General features: G+C 42.6%; 1 protein-coding gene across 3 annotated transcripts in view; it reads right to left on the reverse strand.

Annotated features, from left to right (window-relative positions):
- LOC116930425 (plexin-B) overlaps positions 1-23,015 on the reverse strand; it is a 54,127-nt gene that overhangs the window by 1,996 nt on the left and 29,116 nt on the right. The window contains exons 9-21 of one of the 3 annotated variants that reach the window (XM_045179259.1): positions 22,695-22,934; positions 22,156-22,413; positions 21,840-22,088; positions 21,076-21,492; positions 20,037-20,793; positions 19,567-19,629; positions 18,814-18,956; positions 18,547-18,680; positions 18,120-18,468; positions 17,972-18,028; positions 17,690-17,843; positions 17,418-17,611; positions 17,198-17,340 (exon numbers count right to left, since the gene is read on the reverse strand). In XM_045179259.1, coding sequence (XP_045035194.1) covers positions 17,466-17,611; positions 17,690-17,843; positions 17,972-18,028; positions 18,120-18,468; positions 18,547-18,680; positions 18,814-18,956; positions 19,567-19,629; positions 20,037-20,793; positions 21,076-21,492; positions 21,840-22,088; positions 22,156-22,413; positions 22,695-22,934 — 2,967 coding nt within the window. In that variant the 3' untranslated portion in view covers positions 17,198-17,340; positions 17,418-17,465. Of the gene's footprint in view, positions 1-9; positions 205-282; positions 437-564; positions 622-712; positions 1,062-1,139; positions 1,274-1,407; positions 1,551-2,162; positions 2,226-2,647; positions 3,405-4,002; positions 4,420-4,765; positions 5,015-5,081; positions 5,340-17,197; positions 17,341-17,417; positions 17,612-17,689; positions 17,844-17,971; positions 18,029-18,119; positions 18,469-18,546; positions 18,681-18,813; positions 18,957-19,566; positions 19,630-20,036; positions 20,794-21,075; positions 21,493-21,839; positions 22,089-22,155; positions 22,414-22,694; positions 22,935-23,015 lie in introns of those variants that run through there. The other 2 variants (XM_045179257.1, XM_045179258.1) reach the window with 2 other exon arrangements.

A 23,015-nucleotide genomic window follows, 5' to 3' on the forward strand; every position in this document is an offset into this window, starting at 1 on the left:
ATGACTTACAGTTGCGATAGGACGATTTGCAATGGCCGTTTGTCATGGTGCAGTTGGTCATTTTGCGTGGCACCAGTGACATGACGGCCGATTCTTTGACACCATAATGAGCTAAGGTGTTGAGCTTCTTCCATCCGTTCATGATTTTTGAGGTGGCATCTTCGTCAGACAGGATGACACTGCTACCGCGCAGCTGTCGCCATTCTGCAACAATCGAATACATATTCAATTAGCAAACATCCAGGTTTCGTGTCGAAAATTCCCAACTGCATAAGTTCATACCGAGATCGACTTCGTAAACAGCTGGACGCAGTGAGAAAGGCGTGTGGCGGTAAAGGGCATCGAGTATTTTGTGCTTCACTTGACTGATGGTATCGCAATCGAGAACGCGACACTGGATCTTCTCTTCAAGCTCTTCCGGTGCCAAGGGGATCGTCTGTTGACAAATGAAAGAGAAAGGGCCGAAACCGAGAAGAAAGAGTATTATTATTATGTTGCATAGAGAGAAACGTACGAAACGGCGACGTAATGATTGATGTCCAAATCGAATAAAGCCCCACTTACATGATACGGCTGATAGGGGATCTTCTCGTAGTGATCCTCTTGAACTAGATGAATCGTCTAGATAGGATTGCGTAGGCGAGGGGCGGCCAAAGGAGAGGATTAGCAACAGTGAAAATCACTATAGAGACGGAACGCAAGACAAACTCACCACAAATGAGTGATCGATCTGCTCGCGGAGGAGCCTCTCTTCCGAGAGCGAGTAGCGAGCGTCGTGCGTAATCGAATCGACGGGTCCCTTCTCCACTTGGTACTTGATGGCTTTGAACAGGACAAAGATGGACTGTCCGGCTCGATCTTTGAGGTAGTGATACATGGAGAGAGCCATCCAGTTGGAGAGCATCTTTTCGACGACGGACTCGGTGCGACGAAGCATCAGCTGCGGATGCTTCGTGCTGACGGCTTTCTCCATCAGCCGGAAGAGGAGCGATCGCAACACGCTTGTGGCGTATTCCATATTGCCCATTAGTGTCACCACCAGAAGAGATGCCACGTTAACCCTGGACACAGCAAAAAGAAAAGAAAACATTGAAATACATAAACATTCCGTGTAGCGAATGAAAGGCTGGGAGACTTACTTGTCGCGGATGCTGAAATCTCTCTGAGACTCGAGCGTCTCGATGAAAGTCAGTAAGAAATGCTTATTGCAAATAAGCTGTTCAAACTGCATCATAGCCGCGTCGTAATTGGTTCTCGGTCCGGTAAGGCGACGCTGTAACAAAAAGGAAAAAAAAAAAGGCAGGTCAAAGATGTGCAAAGCTTTGATTGCAATAGCCAAACATTCGGTCCGTCATTCTACGGCTTTGCGTCGAAATATATTTTCATTTTTTTTTTCCTTATTTTTACCTTGGGATCGTTCAGGATGGGATGGTCGTTAACTCCTGGGAAAAACACTTTCATCACGTACGTCTTGTGATCCAGCGTCGGAGTGCCAAGAGATTGCAAATCTGCCGTCAAGTCTGTCATATCTGTCTGGAGTTCGGCAAAGGCTGTAAAAAAAAAAAAGAATTGGGCGAATGGGAAAAAAAAAGAAAATTGTTAATCTAGATATACAGTATACTTAAGACAACACTCTCTCTTTTTCTTTATACTATTTATATACGATATAGCCTAACACTTGACTATTTCATATACAGTAAAAAAAACAAACAAAGCAAACAAAACTAGCGTATATATATAATATATATATAGCCTTGGAGAATGTGAGAAAAAGGTAGAGAGATCAACGGAATTGTGAGGATGGGGGTGGCTGGATGAGACGGAATGAGAAAGAGCTTTAAGAGATATATAACTGGAAACGGCGGCGCAACAGAGAAGATACAAAGTAAAAATAAAAAAAAAAGAAAAAGAAAAAAAGAGAGAGATGGCCAAAGAAAGAGGAAGGAAGCTCATCATAACGTCTCCAAGGATGAAAAGGGGACGAAAAGTAAGGATTAAGAAGAAGTAGAGGGGGGTTGCACGGGCTGGTAGGAACGAGGGGAGAGAAACTAATAAAATTAAAAAAAAAAAAAGAGAAGAAAGAATAAATCGAAATAAATCAATAAAATGAAAAATAAGAAAATAATAATAAAAAAAAAAGAAGCCAGAAATGAAGCCAATACCAGGAAGATTGGCGCCACCACCACCAGTGCGTCGCGAGTCCCACGTGCACATTTGTGCAAACGCTGTGGAAAACGTCATAGCAAGACGACAAATAAAATCAGGGCCAATATATATATAGAATATATATATAAAGAAATACAGTACAAAAAAAATAAATAAATAAATAAATGACAGCCAAATAAATAAAGGAATGTTCAGTATAAAGGGCGGTACCAAGGAGAGGGCGAAAGAAAAGTACGAAAATCAAGAAAATCAAACCAACATCAAAACGTGCTACATCTTAAGACAGCGTAACAAAATCAGGCACACAGAGTGCATCATTGTTTTTTTAGCGGTGATTTAGACAAGATGAGTTTCAATTAAATGGTGTGATTTTGTGAAGAAGAAGAAGAAGAAGAAGAAGAAGAAGAAGAAAAAAAAAAAAAATTTGAACTTTGACTTGAAAAAATAAAAATGAGGGATGTGTTTAGTGTTTAGTGTTTACCTTGTTTGCATTCGGAGCGGACGTTGCTCTCGAGGGTGTCCATCTGGATCTGAATGCGCTTGTATTCGCGTTCGGCCTGGGTCGATTTGCGCCGATACACGAGCAGAATAGCGATGGAGACGAGAACGAGCAAAACACCTCCGGCCGTGATGCCGCCGATGGCTTCCGGCGGGAACGTGTACGGCTTAACCACTTCGTACTGCAGGTAGCCGATGGGGAAGCGAACATTCTGGCCGACGCGGACGACCACTAGCGGCAGACCCGATTCCGTCTTGATGCCAATCTCGTCCGTTCCCGTCGGCTGCACTTCGGGCGGGGTGCACACCAGTTGTGTGGCGGCCAAGGAGGTGACGTTGCACGAACGCGTCCCAATCGTCACGTTGACGTCCGTCTCGTCGCTGGCCAAATTCAAATTCTCGCCTTCGATGACCAACGTGTCACCTTTGTACAATTTGACGAGGCTGGCGCCGATAAATGCCGAATAACTCGGATCCTCCACGTATTGCAATTGCTGGAAATGTTTCTTGAGGTCGCGAACCGATTCGACATTGTCCATCAGGAAGCCGATGCGCAACGTGACGGAGCGCGGCACGTCGCGATGCGGACGAAGGCCAGCCCTTTTGCGCCGGGAAAGCGGCGACGAGGACGGCGCTGCCGTTAGGGCTGCCAGCTGCATCCGGCGGGCGTTAATCAGCGCCTCAAAGTCGACGGGCGGGGATGGGCACTCCATATGCGAAGCACTTACCACTCGACACACCTGAATAGGCGCAAGAAAGCGTTAGAGAAAATCGCATTTGCATTTTTGATTTTTTTTCTTCTTTTATCAACCTCATCATTATCGAGTTATGCAAACGAAATGAATTTTCTTTTAAAAGAGAGAGAAAATGGTGGGCTGAAACAGAGAGCTGGCCTCTGTTCTTTTCTTCTTTCAATGGATCTAATTATTACTGATTCGAATTTTGATTTTAAAACATTTTTGTTTTATTTTGTTGGTTTTGTTTTGTTTTTCAATGTTTGCTCTCATTTTTTTTTTTTTAAAAAAATAATTTATTTTTTTTTTTTTTTTTTTTTTTTTTTTTTTTTTTTTTTTTTTTTTTTTTTTTGGGGGGGGGGGGGGGGGTGTGTTAAAAATATTTTTTTTTTTTTTTTTTTTCCCAGCGGGGGGGGGGGGGGGGGGGGGGGGGGGGGGGGGGGGGGGGGGGGGGGGGGGGGGGGGGGGGTTTTTCTCCCCACAAAACTTTTTTTTTTTTTTTTTTCTTTTTTTTTTGGGGGGGTGTTTTTGTTTGGGTTGGGGGGGGGGGGTGGAAAATTTTTTTTTTTTGGGAAGTGCGGCTCTCTTTTCCTTTTTTACGTACCGTGACGTTGGCAACGGTGATGCCGTCATCCATGTAAACAGCCATTTGAGGTTTCTGGATCGAATCGAGATTGGTGCCGTGCATCGAGAGAATCCGGCCGCCAGAGGCGAAGCTCCTCAACGGTTTGACCTCCATGATGGTGGGGTCTTTGGTGTAGCTGAACGGATTCTTGGCGAGAACGCGTTTGGCGTTGTCGATCGTCACAGTCAACTGGGCGATGGTGCGTGGACCGGCCGTGCGCGAGCTGGTGCACAGAAGCCGGGTGCCGGACGCGTGGCTGCTGTTCACCAAACAAGGCAATTCGTCGAGGAAGGCCGAGACGCTGCTGCCCATGTTCAGGTGGAATCCAGTGATGGACAACAACGTGCCGCCGCTCTGAGGTCCGAATGTTGGGAACACGCTGTGCAATTCCAAATCCTGCCCATTGCAAAACAAAAACAAATCACAAATCACAAATAGAACGAAATAGCACGAAGGAAATGTGGGCCGACAGGAAATCGAGTGAACATTGCAAAAATTGAAAGATAAACAAAAACAAACACGACCGAATGAACAATGGAAGAACGATGGAAACTCGAGGTCGGACTCGCATTGCGACTAGAAATCCGACTACAATGCGCGCCGAGTGGGGGTAACATTAGAGGTTAATGGCCGTCCGTATCGGATGCCATTACTCGTAAAAGTCCAACACCGAACACCCGTGCCCGTCGTTTACACGCACAAAAGGAGAGACTCGCCTCAAACGGAAACTCAAAATACGAACCTTGTAGAAATACTTGACGGTCGACTCAGTGTAGCCGGCCGTATTGCCGATAATGACGGGTGCGTCGATTTCAGCTGGAGCTGGCCCAGTCCGGCAGATAATCTTGACCGAAACTTGATAATCGATCAGCTCGCAAGGTATATCGCCGATGCGAATTTTTCCTTTGACATCTTCCTCCTTCAGGCCAAGATTGCTGCCTTCAATCGTCACCAGAGTGCCACCTTCAATCGGCCCACTCAGCGGCTTGATCTGAAACAGCGATCCGATTCCAATTTTAATTGATTGAATGAAAGCCATTGAATGTATTTGGACGTACCACATCAATGCGGGGGCGAGGACATTCGGTTGCGGCCGTGAGCGGGCAGGCCTCGCTGTAAGCGCAGACGGAACCGCACCAGGCGCATCGATATTTTTTGGCGCGGGTGACGCACAGCGAACAGTCGGCATGATCGCGATGCGATCCCAGAATGTCGCATTTGTACAGCGTGACGGGCAGCGATCCGACGTAGTGATCGCCATTCCAGACGACCGACACCTGCGCTTCGTATTCACCGACATTGGCCTCGTACGAATACTGTCAAAACAACGGAGCAAGGAAATGAAATGAGAAGCTGGAAATCAAGGCAAAATCCGCAGCGATGGACGGCTCATCTCATTGATATCATTCTCGTGTTTCTCAAAGCTGAGACGCATCTGGTTTCCTATCAAATAAATACAGCACCAATCAAACGTTGTTGAACAAAATGAAGGAACCAAATTTTAATGACAATTCTGGTATCCTATAAAACAAATATAAAACTATTCAAAAATTATTGAAAAAAATGAAGGTACCAAATTTAAATGAAATAATTGCTTTCTTCATTTTTTCACGCCAAACGCCACCTATCAACAGAAAATCAAGCCTTTTTAAACGCCATCTAACGACGGAAAAAATCCTAAATTGAATTTAATTTTATTTCCTGCGTAATTAACAACCAAAAAAATTGAAAAAACATGACCAACCAGTCAGCCGTTATCTCAGCTTTGCAAAAACGTTAGTAAGGGAGCGGCAGCACGACAAACGAGAAAACGTATCTGAACTACCCTCAAACCTGTGTTAAAATCCATATTCCAGCAAACGCCATCTATTGAGAAAAACATCGGAAAAATCGGCATCGGTGGTGTAGTACAGTGTAGTACCCACATGAGGTAATTTTGATAGAATCCCTATCGGGAAATTACATCAGTACTTATAGTATTAAGTTTAATCGATGCGTAATTTTTAGAAAAATGTGTTTGTAAAAATATTTAGAATGCTTTCACAACACTCATTATCCCTGAGAGATTTTACTTTGGTAAAGATGGAAGGCTATGCCGTGGTTATGGGCCCCAAACTGTTTATTGTTTCCCTGGGGGTTCCAGCCGTTCTGTTATTGGCTGATTTTGGGGGGAATTATCGCGTGTAAACTGGGGAACTTTTCGTTTTCGTTTATTTTTTATTCGATTCGCCGTATTAAACTACGTGACTGGGCAAATTTTCAATTCTGTTGGTGTTTTTCTTCATTTTATATATTTATTATTCGGTCGAAATTCAAATTTTTATGGTTCCCGCCGGTTTGTGATTGGCTGCAAATTGGGCAGAATTATCGCGGGTAAACTGGGGAACTTTTCGTTTTCATTTATTTTTTATTTGATTAGCCGTATTAAACTACGTTTCTGGGCAAATTTCAAGTCTGTTGGTGTTTTTGTTCATTTTAAACTTTTATTTTGTGTTTGTTTACAAATGTTGTAGGCGGCGATCGTTTGTCCGGCCCACGCAGCCCCACATAAATCTCGAAGGCTGACACCCAGTGGCGTTTTATTTGCTACAACTCGTAAAAATGTTAACAATTTACAAAAACAATCCCTTTCGTGTATTGCGAGTGCACCTTTATGTTAGTGAAAGTGTAAAGCAGGTGCCACAACAGATGGAAACTTCTCTATTTACTGATTTTCATTCCAGTTATTGCAACGAATTCAAAAATGTGCGAAGTAATTGTAGGAGTTGTCAGATTTCTTTTTTGGATGTTCCACGCTTTAGTCTTTTACGAGATCAACCGATTTTACCCAGATCATACACCAGAAACTGAACCGGGATCTGTAACCGTAACAGCCCATTCACCTGAAACGGAAGGATCACCTAGACATAAACAGGAAATAACCGTAGTCTCTCAACCAGAAAGGCCATATGCACTCGATGGTCCTCCTTCATTAGTGGAGTAAGAGCATGGTCTATAAACTGGAGGTCTACGGACTGTCGTCCGCTAGACCCGATTTTGACGATTCGTCTGCTAATTTTGAAGCAAAAACCGGGCATCCACTAGAGGCCTGACTGTCCGCATCAGTCATCAAATTACATTGGTAAGCCCGCGGAAAATAAGAAATTTTGCTTAAACATTTTGGTTTCAACTTAATTTTTGTATTACATCTGGATATCTTACACTGTGTAAATCGATACACTGATATTGCACATTAATAAACATTTTACACAACCAATTTTGACATTTTGCGGTGTTTTTGTTGCTTTTCTTTCAATTTTTGCTGAGCCTCATTCTTGAAATTATCATTTTTAAACTGATCCTCGTTAACACAGTTAACTAATACTTCCCCCCTCCCAAGATTATTTCATTCCAAAAAAAGCCCGGTGTCTGTCAAAACACCGTCGCCGCAATGCCACCATTTAGTTAATTGTTCAATGACGGCAGTAGCCCGCATTAGCCCCCTTTCCCGGGGGGGGGGGGGGGGGGGGAGCAGCAGCAGCAGCAGTAGTAGTAGTTGCAGAAGTTCCAGCAGCAGTAGCAGTTTACTCAACGTCACCGGAGGTAGAATGCCATTAGGTTAACACACCAATCGCATCCCAACATAGTTGACCGAATGTAATATGTTTGAATTGAATAGGTGGTGGAAGTTGTTGGGACTTGAACTATCTCGCTCGCAGAGTCACGGACGGAGAGTAGAGAAAGGGCCCCTGTTGCCTTCGATTTAACTAACAGAGTGAGAGGGTTTCACAATTTTTTGGTTATGCAACTAGAGATTTAACTCAGCCGGTTATTGCTAGGCTAAACTTCCAAGAGGGATTGAAGAAATTGACCGCACATTGAAAAGTTGACAATGTCCACTTCTGGTGTCCTTGTTCACAGAGTCTACTCCTACCGCCACGCGGAAAATGGTAAAAACCCTCGATCATTAAAGCAATGGTTCTTCGTTAATCCTTCAATTATTATTTTTTTTAACAAAACAAAAAACAGATCAAGATTATGCAAGAGTACGGAGAAGTTGTTTGCATCGTTGGTTCATCGGCATCTGCCTACAACTGTGCCCTTTTCATGCAAGCTGATGCTAGGTATTAATTTCTAAAAATCAATAATAGGAAAAAAATAAACCGTCCGTCTGTTTGGCAGTTTGGCTGCTGGTTTTGGCTTTGTCAGATGACTCGGGCAATCTATGTTACATTGATAAAAGAAGCTGTAAAAAGGTTTTATTATTTGAGTATAAATATATGGTTATAGTTACCTTGAAAAATTCTTGGAATTGCTCCTTCTTTAAGGGTCCAGTTCTTCCACGCATGGAAGATTTCTTTTCCATCCGTCCCTTTTATCATGCGTCCTTTAATGACGTCATCTTCTTCAAAATGTCTAAACACCTTGATGATGGTTTTAGCTTTATATCCTTACGAGGAATGTATTGCTCCCATTGTTTGAAGAGAGCTTATCCTTGGGTGGTGCGAACAATGATAGTGTAGAAGCTGGTTTGTTGCTTGGATAACCAGTCTTGCAATTGTGCACAAAGCAACGATTTGGCATTGTGCTGGTCCTGAAAGTCCAAATAAACATGTTTAAAAATTTTTCACAAAAAAATTAACTTGTAGACTTTCAGAAAAAAAAAAAAAAACCAAAACTTACTTTTCCAAATGATGCACCAGGTCCTAACCATGTCCTAACAATGAATTGTTATGATGAGCGGACAGTCAGCGCCTCTACCGGATGCCCGGATTTTAGTTTAAAAAAGCAGACAAAATCTGGAGCAGACGACAGTCCGTAGACCTCCAGTTTATAGACCATGGTAAGAGCATAATCGGGCATAAGAGCCCGTGTTAAAACCTTTATGGCGGCAGTGTAAAATTTTTAAAAATGTAACAACTTGTAAATTCGACAACTTTAACACCATTTGACAGAATACATTTATATTTGGTGATATGATGAAGCATATCCCAAGGTATCATTTACTGATTTTTTAAAATTTTTAATATTTAAAATTCAGTGTTTAATTTATAGTTTACTTAAATTTTTAATTTAAATTCAATATATTTAATAGTAAATACAATTATTTCCTCGGAAGGTTTGGAACAAGGATTTATTAGCTTGATAGTAGTACAGTTCATTTAAAAAATCAATTCTTGCAATTTGTTTTAGGTTAAGATAGCCTTTTTGCATAACTTAACTCCACTACATGTAACGATCCTGAACACACGAAACTCCATCATTCCACGGCGACCGATAATAGAATCGAAGACTATGTTGAAATACTCGAAGAAGAACACCAAGAAATGCGTAAAGAAATTTACCATTTTCAGCAAAAATTTAAACAATTAAGTTTTATCATGACGGGCTTGGAGGAGATGCAGTACGAAAATGAAGAACTCAAACAAGAAGTAGCTTCCATGCGGACTAATGTATTTGAGCAGGAACAACAGCGTCGGCTCATCGAGACTCAGCTTAGAAATGAGATTACTGACCTGCAAAGAAACTTAGAGGCCGCAAAGAATGAAAAGTAAAGACCTTCTCCATAAACTTTCAGTATTTGAACAAACTAGAAATCAAATTCTCGAATCGAACCTGAAAACCGCCAATGAGGTTCTCCAAAGCACGACAGTTGGCATTTCTCATTTGCAAAACGAACTACCTGAGGCGCCAAAGAATTATCATGGCATATCGAAATCTTCACCCCGTGTCAATAAAGCAACAACAGAGAGAGCATCATCTTTGCGCGCGACTGCCATGAAATGGCAATTGGATTGTCAATCAAGTGAGTTCAATCTGCATCAAGAAGAATCTTCCGTCCGCGAAGAAAAGGAAAATCTTAAAGAACAGGTTGCATCTTTGCGAGCGACTGTCACGAAATGGCAATCGGTTTGCCAATCAAATGAGTCCAGCCTAATTAAGGAGAATGCAGATTTAACGAAAAAACTATCAACTTTGCAAGAAGAATACCAAAACGATCTTGCCTTAAAAACAGCCGAACTTCATCGCGTCAGCAAAGATAGCCATTCTCTGACAGTAACCTTTGATTCAGCGATCGAAACACTCAATGCAAAACTGTATCTTATGGATAACCTGAAAGCCGAGTTACACGATTTGAAAACTAAGCAACAAGAAGAATCTTCCGTCCGCGAGGAAAATGAAGATCTTAAAGAGCAGGTTGCATCTTTATTGAGGGAAACGGAATTAAAGCTGATGGATGACAAAGAGATTTTGAAAGCAAAGCTGAATTCTTTGTATTCAAAACAGCGCAACGTGAGGCATGCAAAGGAAGCTGCCGAGCAGGCTGCAGAAGAAGAGAAATCTTTCGTGGAAAAACACCTGTCAACCATAGCTTGGCTAAAATCTGATCTAGAATCAGCCAATAAGACCATACATGACAAAATACTTGAGAATGATCAACTACGCGATGAGCTTGCAAAATTCAAAGCGCTTAGTGCCGAATTAGAAAAACAAAACAAAGAAATAAAGATCGACATGGAAAGACTGAACGGATCTGTTCGTAAACAAAAATCTGATTGGCATTTGAGCGAGCTCAAACTCAGCGAAAGTAATGAAGACTTAAAGAAGAAACTAGGTCGGCTACAGACCGAAAACCAGCGACTATTGGAGAAAAATAGTCTGGTAAAAACTGACCTTGAGACAGCCAATAAGGAAATGAACAATTTGCGCGAAACTCTCGCCGCGAAAGAGTACGAAACTATTGAATTCCGCAAAGAGCTTGAAACCCTGCGCACAGAAAGCGAGAGGATGATGGAGAGCTGTAAAGCGACCTCGCTTTCAGACCAACAAGCAGGAGAATTAATCAAAGAACACCGTGAGTGCAACGGGCTACTGGAAACGCAAATAGATCTAGGCATATCAGAGAGTTCTGTTCGACGCCCATCATCTCAATTGGAATCGAATGTCGATGTGAACCACCAACCATGTGCAGAAATGCAAGAACTACTACAAACCAAGATACAAGCCCTAGAGGCTGAAAACAAGAACTTAACATTCTCGATTGCGGTGATGCAACAGGCGGAAGAAGAGTCGCAGAAAACTATTAAAGATCTGATGATGCAATACCGACTAGCTTTGCAAAAGAATGAGGCTGTAATCCAGGCCACCCTTAAAGCAGAACAAGCAGCTAAAGAGCAAGCGGACGCGTTCTCTGATGCCCTCACTGCTTCGGGGGAAGACTCAACGGAAGCAAGCGGTATCGTCTTAGTAGAGAATATTGACGAGATAGGCAGTACGGACCTCACGCAAAAAGACACAGATTTCACCGGGAAGAAGACAGGGTCTAGGTTCAAACGATGGCTGAAGAAGTGTGAATTTCGAAAGCCTTAAAGTCCCGCAAGACAGCGGTGTGATTAAGCAGATGCAAAAAACCAAAAAGACGTTGAGTCAAACAGCCAAAAATTACAAAAAAAGGCTCGAGATCTTCTCAACAGACGTTAAGACCTTTTTGATTAATGTCCCCAATTCAAATTTTTGCGAACTAAAATCCAAGCGGTTATTGCCAGAGTCGGGCGGAGCGCGCTCGTGATTTTCACTGAGCAACGAGCGCAAGCCGCTCAATTAAAAAAATGCGAGCTTGAGCTTGAGCGAAGATCTGCTGGGCGACTCGCTCGAACGCGAACGCCATCTATCAGTCAGCAATAAAAACATTTGGTCCAAACTTAGTGCGCTATCTATGAACACAATTTTTTTTTTGAAAAAGTACGCAACTGACAGACGACACCCAAAATCGTCTTTTCAGCACTGCGGGACTCATTTTTGTTCCAAAACGTTCAAATTTATCGGACAGTAATTTTGACAAACTTGTGTTTTAGAAACAAAATGGAATATCTTTTCGAAACTGGCAACTTTGCCCATTAAAAACTAGCTAATAGCTAGCAAGTTGAACTCTTCTAACTTTTTAAAGTGTAGTAATCAGGAAATTGTAATACCTATAACCTACTGTGATCGCTTTTAAGAGGAGTAAGAGGAGAAAATACAAGATTTTGACAGAGATTTTTTTGTGTGAAGAGCGAAAGCAGAGGGTCTTCTCAACAGACGTTAAGACCTTCGATAAAAGGGCGAAAATGAAACTCCATAATAATTAGTGTTCTGTCATTGAACAATTTTGCTTTGTCCCTGAGCTAATGCAATCCTGGCTACATTCTTGTTTCTATTACAGTCCTAATCAAAACTAACCGAGTTCTAACAAGCTACCCACGTTCCTCTAAAGAAAGAACAACCTCTGCAACACTCTCTCTCCAACCTTAACGAAATAATCGAGTCACCAAAGCTGCATTTTGTGAAAATTGATACTCGAATCGTCTCGGTGTGAAGAGCCCGTGTTAAACCCTTATGGCGGAAGTGTAAAATTTTTTAAAATGTAACAACTTGTAAATTCGACAACTTTAACACCATTTGACAGAATACATTTATATTTGGTGATATGATGAAGCATATCACAAGGTATCATTTAATGATTTTTTTAATTTTTAATATTTAAAATTCAGTGTTTAATTTATAGTTTACTTAAATTTTTAATTTAAATTCAATATATTTAATAGTAAATACAATTATTTCCGCGGAAGGTTTGGAACAAGGATTTATTAGCTTGATAGTAGTACAGTTCATTTTAAAAATCAATTCTTGCAATTTGTTTTAGGTTAAGATAGCCTTTTTGCATAACTTAACTCCACTACATGTAACGATCCTGAACACACGAAACTCCATCATTCCACGGCGACCGATAATAGAATCGAAGACTATGTTGAAATACTCGAAGAAGAACACCAAGAAATGCGTAAAGAAATTTACCATTTTCAGCAAAAATTTAAACAATTAAGTTTTATCATGACGGGCTTGGAGGAGATGCAGTACGAAAATGAAGAACTCAAACGAAGTAGCTTCCATGCAGACTAATGTATTTGAGCAGGAACAACAGCGTCGGCTCATCGAGACTCAGCTTAGAAATGAGATTACTGGACCTGTAAAGAAACTTAGAGGCCGCAAAGAATGAAAGTAAAGACCTTCTCCATGATGGAGTTTCGTGTGTTCAGGATCATTACCTGTAGTGGAGTTAAGTTATGCAAAAAGGCTATCTTAAACTAAAACAAATTTGCAAGAATTGATTTTTTAAATGAACTGTACTACTTTCAAGCTAATAAATCCTTGTTCCAAACCTTCCGCGGAAATAATTGTATTTACTATTAAATATATTGAATTTAAATTAAAAATTTTTAGTAAACTATAAATTAAACACTGAATTTTAAATATTAAAAATTTAAAAAAATCATTAAATGATACCTTGTGATATACTACAGCATATCACCAAATATAAATGTATTCTGTCAAATGGTGTTAAAGTTGTCGAATTTACAAGTTGTTACATTTTTAAAAATTTTACACTGCCGTAATAAAGGTTTAACACGGGCTCTTCACACCGAGACGATTCGAGTATCAATTTGCACAAAATGCAGCTTTGGTGACTCGATTGTTTCGTTAAGGTTGGAGAGAGAGTGTTGCAGAGGTTGTTCTTTCTTTAGAGGAACGTGGGTAGCTTGTTAAAACTCGGTTAGTTTTGATTAGGACTGTAATAGAAACAAGAATGTAGCCAGGATTGCATTAGCCAAGGACAAAGCAAAATTGTTCAATGACAGAACACTAATTATTATGGAGTTTTATTTTCACCCTTTTATCGAAGGTCTTAACGTCTGTTGAGAAGACCCTCCGCTTTCGCTCTTCACACAAAAAAATCTCTGTCAAAAACTTGTATTTTCTCCTCTTACTCCTCTTAAAAGCGATCACAGTAGGTTATAGGTATTACAATTTCCTGATTACTACACTTAAAAAAGTTAAAAGAGTTCAACTTGCTGGCTATTAGCTAGGTTTTTGATGGGCAAAGTTGCCAGTTTCGAAAAGATATTCCATTTTGTTTCAAAAACACAAGTTTGTCAAAATTACTGTCCGATAAATTTGAACGTTTTGGAACAAAAATGAGTCCCGCAGTGCTGAAAAGACGATTTTGGGTGTCGTCTGTACAGTTGCGTACTTTAAAAAAAAAAATTTTTGTTCATAGATAGCGCACTAAGTTTGGACCAAATGTTTTTATTGCTGACTGATAGGTGGCGTTCGCGTTCGAGCGAGTCGCCCAGCAGATCTTCGCTCAAGCTCAAGCTCGCGTTTTTTTAAATTGAGCGGCACGCGCTCGTCGATGGGTGTGCCTAAAATGCGCGCCCGCGCCTGAACCCCCTAAACTGCGCGCAATCCCAGCGCGCTTAGACTTAGACCACTAAAATGCGCGCTTTCATTTGCGCGCATTTCGCCCAAATTTGCGTGGATTATAGCAAAAGTAATTTAAAATTTCTTTCAAAAAAACACAACTTGTTAGGGTAACGCGATGGTAGCCTACATGTATTCCACGTTTCATGAATGTTGCACACATACTGACATTCAAATTTTATTTTGCACAAATTCTGCATAACCATTTAATATCTTCGGGGGTTTCAGGCCATAATTCACACTTGCGGTGGAACCATTCTTTACATCCGTCGCACTGGATGAGATCCCACGGTGGTTCTTTTCCTATAGCTTTTTTATCAGAAGCTGCACTTTTTTGTTTCCTACAATCAATATACGTTCTTCTACAATGGCAGTATACCTTTTCCCGAACTGGTGGCTGTGTCTTGCCCATGTAATGCCCTTGGAGATTCCTAGATTCTAGGAATTGGGTGATGCAGCCCTTTTTAAAACATTCTATGAGGTTGCTGTCGCATTTTAGAAGTATCGTAATGTAGATTAGTGGGATCCTTTTTCGAGGCGATTGAGACGGCGAACGCAACGGCAAAAATCATTATAATTAATAATTTAGTTTATTTACTTATTCATCATTTTTATTACACAGTGTAATAGGGGGTACACGATTTAATATTTGGGCGAAATGCGCGCAAATGAAAGCGCGCATTTTAGTAGTCTAAGCGCGCTGGGATTGCGCGCATTTTAGGCACACCCCTCGTCGCTCAGTGAAAATCGCGAGCGCGCTCCTTTTTCGCTCAAGCTCAGAGCGCACTCCGCCCGACTCTGGCAATAACCGCTTGGATTTGAGTTCGAAAAAATTCGAATTAGGGGACATCAATCGAAAAGTGTTGTAACATTACCGACTTAATAAAATCAGTTTCACAACTGTGGTCAAACATCGCACAAAAAAAGCGAATTCGGAAATTTGTTTTTTGTGTTATGTTTGTTTTTCTTCTTTAACAAGTAACTGTTTAATACATATCTCTGACTAGAACACCAATTCGATGGCTCATTTCAAGCAAGGCTGTCCGATCTTGAACATCTTTTTATCATATTCCCAATTAAATACCTTCAAAAAAATCAGTAGAAATAAAACAAATGCAGTTTTTTTTTTCTTTCAGAACCTGACTAGAAAAAAACATTTTTTTTTTCCGAATTTGCGATACATACTTTTTTGCAAATATGCACGTACAAAGCACACAGGCCACAGAATCATTTCGGGAAAAATCAACAGTCAACTCCATAGTCAGGGGATAGGGGGGAAAATATGTTCCACCTGTCTCGATAATGCGCACGTGCTTATTCGCAATGGTTGTTTTTCTCTTCCATTTCATATATATAATATTAGACATGATCTGAATTAAAAATAATGAGAGAAACATAAAGGACAAGGTGTATACAATTTGAAAAACTCAAAAGCTTGGTCTATGATTAAGGAGGGAACACCGCTTCCACGAATGGAGAGGGTTTCTGTGTGCACAGCATGTAATGACATATAAACAGGCCCATATTATTATTATTTAACATGAAAATGAACATCCTTTTAAACTGCTCACGTTTGCGAGGGAGTTACAGGGCATAGGGATCTTACAGAAGAAAAGGAGAGGCGATAAGAACCCGGTAGGTCCATGCAGAAGAATCATGCGGCGCCATAGAATCTACAAATGGAGAGGAAAAAACGAATGATATCCAGTTACAAAAATAAACGAGGTGAGGGGACCAAACAAAACAAATCCGGATTCGATCTCGAAAGAAGAGAGACCAATCGAGGCACAATTTTTCAAACAGTTATTCTATCTCTTGTGGCGGCTTCAAAATTATATCCCTTAGCAGTTGACGAGCGGGCGAATATCGTAGGTTTTCTCACACGTCGATATCGTCATTCTAATTTTCTTCTTTTTTTTCTTCTTCTTCTTGCCATATCTTTTTATCACAGATCAGAAAGGGATTTCTCGACGACGAGCCGTAAGATTTCGGCGTTTCGTGTGTCATTGTCATCAACAGGCAGAAATTTCTTCGCCCTCCATAACGCAGGCGACGTTGGCCAAACGTTGGGCGAGTTGCAGTTTGCGGCAATAATTTTCCTCCTCCAGATTTTCGAATAGCTGCACGCGATATTTGTTGACGTAGATGTAGAGCTCTTTGAGTGCGGCCACTGTATCAAATTCGCCGATATGCGACATGGACAGCTGCTGCATAGTTTGGTTCATTTCCTGGTCGGGTATCTGAGGCATATCCGACACGTCTTGGTAGAACGTCGATACCATTTCGCGGAATCTATTGGTTGAAAATAGAAGCCGAGATTAATAGGAATTCTTTTTTTTTTCTTTTGATTTACGCAATAGGTCAATCAATTCATACTTTGGTATGTCCTTGGCGAAAAGCAGTTTGTTTGAAGGCGAGTCTTTGCCCAGGCGGTGCTCGGTGGTGGAGCACGAATCCATGAACGTTTGTGCGATAACCGACAGGCAGGAGTCAACAGTGTTGGTCTTGTAAATATCGAATACAAAGTCGGGATTCTTGATGAAATTGACCCAGAATCGGAGTGGCAAGCTAAACATTACAGAACCAAAGAATCATTGATTAAATAACTGATATGTCCCGAGCAATGATTTTCAAATATATCGCTATACCTATTGGATTTCCAGGCATGAAGCACTTCGGGATCGGTGATATTGTGCTTGCGAGCTCCTTCGTCGAGGAGGTCAAAGAGCCACTTGATGGCTGGCGGCACGTGCTCGTCGACTGTCAGAATGGTGCGGAAGAAATCGACGACGTACTTCTCGATTGTGCCTTTAGTTGAGAGGAGACGCGTGAGGAAAATTTCAGGGATGGCTTTCGGCGTACGGTCCATCTGTCCATTGGGCGACCATTGTTTGCCATTCGACTTGGTGTCGTCCATCGGAGGTCGTACTAAATGAAACGTCTGCAGATGGTTAACTCCATTCTCCGGATCGCCTCCATTATTGCCGTTCTGCAGGATGGCGTGAGTCAAGGTCGAGTTGAAGTGATAAGCGTTGACACCTTTAAAAGCCAAACCAAAAGAAATGGTTGAATTCGAATCGTCTGAATCGATTTGAATGGCAGGAGGTATGACTTACAGTTGCGATAGGACGATTTGCAATGGCCGTTTGTCATGGTGCAGTTGGTCATTTTGCGTGGCACCAGTGACATGACGGCGATTCTTTGACACCATAATGAGCTAAGGTGTTGAGCTTCTTCCATCCGTTCATGATTTTTGAGGTGGCATCTTCGTCAGACAGGATGACACTGCTACCGCGCAGCTGTCGCCATTCTGCAACAATCGAATACATATTCAATTAGCAAACATCCAGGTTTCGTGTCGAAAATTATCAACTGCATAAGTTCATACCGAGATCGACTTCGTAAACAGCTGGACGCAGTGAGAAAGGCGTGTGGCGGTAAAGGGCATCGAGTATTTTGTGCTTCACTTGACTGATGGTATCGCAATCGAGAACGCGACACTGGATCTTCTCTTCAAGCTCTTCCGGTGCCAAGGGGATCGTCTGTTGACAAATGAAAGAGAAAGGGCCGAAACCGAGAAGAAAGAGTATTATTATTATGTTGCATAGAGAGAAACGTACGAAACGGCGACGTAATGATTGATGTCCAAATCGAATAAAGCCCCACTTACATGATACGGCTGATAGGGGATCTTCTCGTAGTGATCCTCTTGAACTAGATGAATCGTCTAGATAGGATTGCGTAGGCGAGGGGCGGCCAAAGGAGAGGATTAGCAACAGTGAAAATCACTATAGAGACGGAACGCAAGACAAACTCACCACAAATGAGTGATCGATCTGCTCGCGGAGGAGCCTCTCTTCCGAGAGCGAGTAGCGAGCGTCGTGCGTAATCGAATCGACGGGTCCCTTCTCCACTTGGTACTTGATGGCTTTGAACAGGACAAAGATGGACTGTCCGGCTCGATCTTTGAGGTAGTGATACATGGAGAGAGCCATCCAGTTGGAGAGCATCTTTTCGACGACGGACTCGGTGCGACGAAGCATCAGCTGCGGATGCTTCGTGCTGACGGCTTTCTCCATCAGCCGGAAGAGGAGCGATCGCAACACGCTTGTGGCGTATTCCATATTGCCCATTAGTGTCACCACCAGAAGAGATGCCACGTTAACCCTGGACACAGCAAAAGAGAAAGAAAACATTGAAATACATAAACATTCCGTGTAGCGAATGAAAGGCTGGGAGACTTACTTGTCGCGGATGCTGAAATCTCTCTGAGACTCGAGCGTCTCGATGAAAGTCAGTAAGAAATGCTTATTGCAAATAAGCTGTTCAAACTGCATCATAGCCGCGTCGTAATTGGTTCTCGGTCCGGTAAGGCGACGCTGTAACAAAAAGGAAAAAAAAAGGCAGGTCAAAGATGTGCAAAGCTTTGATTGCAATAGCCAAACATTCGGTCCGTCATTCTACGGCTTTGCGTCGAAATATATTTTCATTTTTTTTTTTCCTTATTTTTACCTTGGGATCGTTCAGGATGGGATGGTCGTTAACTCCTGGGAAAAACACTTTCATCACGTACGTCTTGTGATCCAGCGTCGGAGTGCCAAGAGATTGCAAATCTGCCGTCAAGTCTGTCATATCTGTCTGGAGTTCGGCAAAGGCTGTAAAAAAAAAAAAAGAATTGGGCGAATGGGAAAAAAAAGAAAATTGTTAATCTAGATATACAGTATACTTAAGACAACACTCTCTCTTTTTCTTTATACTATTTATATACGATATAGCCTAACACTTGACTATTTCATATACAGTAAAAAAAAACAAACAAAGCAAACAAAACTAGCGTATATATATAATATATATATAGCCTTGGAGAATGTGAGAAAAAGGTAGAGAGATCAACGGAATTGTGAGGATGGGGGTGGCTGGATGAGACGGAATGAGAAAGAGCTTTAAGAGATATATAACTGGAAACGGCGGCGCAACAGAGAAGATACAAAGTAAAAAAAAAAAAAAAGAAAAAGAAAAAAAGAGAGAGATGGCCAAAGAAAGAGGAAGGAAGCTCATCATAACGTCTCCAAGGATGAAAAGGGGACGAAAAGTAAGGATTAAGAAGAAGTAGAGGGGGGTTGCACGGGCTGGTAGGAACGAGGGGAGAGAAACTAATAAAATTAAAAAAAAAAAAAAGAGGAGAAAGAATAAATCGAAATAAATCAATAAAATGAAAAATAAGAAAATAATAAAAAAAAAAGAAGCCAGAAATGAAGCCAATACCAGGAAGATTGGCGCCACCACCACCAGTGCGTCGCGAGTCCCACGTGCACATTTGTGCAAACGCTGTGGAAAACGTCATAGCAAGACGACAAATAAAATCAGGGCCAATATATATATAGAATATATATATATAAAGAAATACAGTACAAAAAAATAAATAAATAAATAAATGACAGCCAAATAAATAAAGGAATGTTCAGTATAAAGGGCGGTACCAAGGAGAGGGCGAAAGAAAAGTACGAAAATCAAGAAAATCAAACCAACATCAAAACGTGCTACATCTTAAGACAGCGTAACAAAATCAGGCACACAGAGTGCATCATTGTTTTTTTAGCGGTGATTTAGACAAGATGAGTTTCAATTAAATGGTGTGATTTTGTGAAGAAGAAGAAGAAGAAGAAGAAGAAGAAAAAAAAAAATTTGAACTTTGACTTGAAAAAATAAAAATGAGGGATGTGTTTAGTGTTTACCTTGTTTGCATTCGGAGCGGACGTTGCTCTCGAGGGTGTCCATCTGGATCTGAATGCGCTTGTATTCGCGTTCGGCCTGGGTCGATTTGCGCCGATACACGAGCAGAATAGCGATGGAGACGAGAACGAGCAAAACACCTCCGGCCGTGATGCCGCCGATGGCTTCCGGCGGGAACGTGTACGGCTTAACCACTTCGTACTGCAGGTAGCCGATGGGGAAGCGAACATTCTGGCCGACGCGGACGACCACTAGCGGCAGACCCGATTCCGTCTTGATGCCAATCTCGTCCGTTCCCGTCGGCTGCACTTCGGGCGGGGTGCACACCAGTTGTGTGGCGGCCAAGGAGGTGACGTTGCACGAACGCGTCCCAATCGTCACGTTGACGTCCGTCTCGTCGCTGGCCAAATTCAAATTCTCGCCTTCGATGACCAACGTGTCACCTTTGTACAATTTGACGAGGCTGGCGCCGATAAATGCCGAATAACTCGGATCCTCCACGTATTGCAATTGCTGGAAATGTTTCTTGAGGTCGCGAACCGATTCGACATTGTCCATCAGGAAGCCGATGCGCAACGTGACGGAGCGCGGCACGTCGCGATGCGGACGAAGGCCAGCCCTTTTGCGCCGGGAAAGCGGCGACGAGGACGGCGCTGCCGTTAGGGCTGCCAGCTGCATCCGGCGGGCGTTAATCAGCGCCTCAAAGTCGACGGGCGGGGATGGGCACTCCATATGCGAAGCACTTACCACTCGACACACCTGAATAGGCGCAAGAAAGCGTTAGAGAAAATCGCATTTGCATTTTTGATTTTTTTTCTTCTTTTATCAACCTCATCATTATCGAGTTATGCAAACGAAATGAATTTTCTTTTAAAAGAGAGGAGAATGGTGGGCTGAAACAGAGAGCTGGCCTCTGTTCTTTTCTTCTTTCAATGGATCTAATTATTACTGATTCGAATTTTGATTTTAAAACATTTTTGTTTTATTTTGTTTAGTTTGTTTTGTTTTTCAATGTTTGCTCTCATTTCCTTTTTTACGTACCGTGACGTTGGCAACGGTGATGCCGTCATCCATGTAAACAGCCATTTGAGGTTTCTGGATCGAATCGAGATTGGTGCCGTGCACCGAGAGAATCCGGCCGCCAGAGGCGAAGCTCCTCAACGGTTTGACCTCCATGATGGTGGGGTCTTTGGTGTAGCTGAACGGATTCTTGGCGAGAACGCGTTTGGCGTTGTCGATCGTCACAGTCAACTGGGCGATGGTGCGTGGACCGGCCGTGCGCGAGCTGGTGCACAGAAGCCGGGTGCCGGACGCGTGGCTGCTGTTCACCAAACAAGGCAATTCGTCGAGGAAGGCCGAGACGCTGCTGCCCATGTTCAGGTGGAATCCAGTGATGGACAACAACGTGCCGCCGCTCTGAGGTCCGAATGTTGGGAACACGCTGTGCAATTCCAAATCCTGCCCATTGCAAAACAAAAACAAATCACAAATCACAAATAGAACGAAATAGCACGAAGTAAATGTGGGCCGACAGGAAATCGAGTGAACATTGCAACAATTGAAAGATAAACAAAAACAAACACGACCGAATGAACAATGGAAGAACGATGGAAAATCGAGGTCGGACTCGCATTGCGACTAGAAATCCGACTACAATGCGCGCCCGAGTGGGGGTAACATTAGAGGTTAATGGCCGTCCGTATCGGATGCCATTACTCGAAAAAGTCCAACACCGAACACCCGTGCCCGTCGTTTACACGCACAAAAGGAGAGACTCGCCTCAAACGGAAACTCAAAATACGAACCTTGTAGGAATACTTGACGGTCGACTCAGTGTAGCCGGCCGTATTGCCAATAATGACGGGTGCGTCGATTTCAGCTGGAGCTGGCCCAGTCCGGCAGATAATCTTGACCGAAACTTGATAATCGATCAGCTCGCAAGGTATATCGCCGATGCGAATTTTTCCTTTGACATCTTCCTCCTTCAGGCCGAGATTGCTGCCTTCAATCGTCACCAGAGTGCCACCTTCAATCGGCCCACTTAGCGGCTTGATCTGAAACAGCGATCCGATTCCAAGTTTAATTGATTGAATGAAAGCCATTGAATGTATTTGGACGTACCACATCAATGCGGGGGCGAGGACATTCGGTTGCGGCCGTGAGCGGGCAGGCCTCGCTGTAAGCGCAGACGGAACCGCACCAGGCGCATCGATATTTTTTGGCGCGGGTGACGCACAGCGAACAGTCGGCATGATCGCGATGCGATCCCAGAATGTCGCATTTGTACAGCGTGACGGGCAGCGATCCGACGTAGTGATCGCCATTCCAGACGACTGACACCTGCGCTTCGTATTCACCGACATTGGCCTCGTACGAATACTGTCAAAACAACGGAGCAAGGAAATGAAATGAGAAGCTGGAAATCAAGGCAAAATCCGCAGCGATGGACGGCTCATCTTATTGATATCATTCTCGTGTTTCTCAAAGCTGAGACGCATCTCGAGCTTCGAGCATTACGTTGAACACCCGCCATCGTACAGTTTGCTGATGAAGCAACATTTTGTCGGCCGGAAGCCGACAGCGTGAGAACCAAAAGTCAATCGAAACCAAACAAAAACAAAGGGAAGGAAAAGGAAGAATGCGACAGATGATAAAAGTACCGTTGTCTTGTCGCAGACCACATAGCGTCCGGCTTCAATGCGGGCACCGATGGCCATTTTGGCTCCTTCGATGTCCACCAAACACTGGAATCCAGCGTGTCCAGCCTGTGGATGTGGCAGATTCTCGGCTTCCAGGACGAGCTCACGGGCCACTCCGCTCGGAACTAAATCATCTTCATCGGATGGACGTTTCAGACGAGGGCAGTAGGCGGCTCCGTGAGTCATCAAGTGCGCTGGATTCTATCATTTTTTTTTTAAAAGGCCGAGCAAATATTAGTTTCAATTGATTGCTTTTAAAAATCGTCTAATCGTCAGTTAAAT

This window comes from Daphnia magna, linkage group LG9 (assembly GCF_020631705.1).
Source record: "Daphnia magna isolate NIES linkage group LG9, ASM2063170v1.1, whole genome shotgun sequence".
In the NCBI taxonomy this organism is placed as follows: Eukaryota; Metazoa; Arthropoda; class Branchiopoda; order Diplostraca; family Daphniidae; genus Daphnia; species Daphnia magna.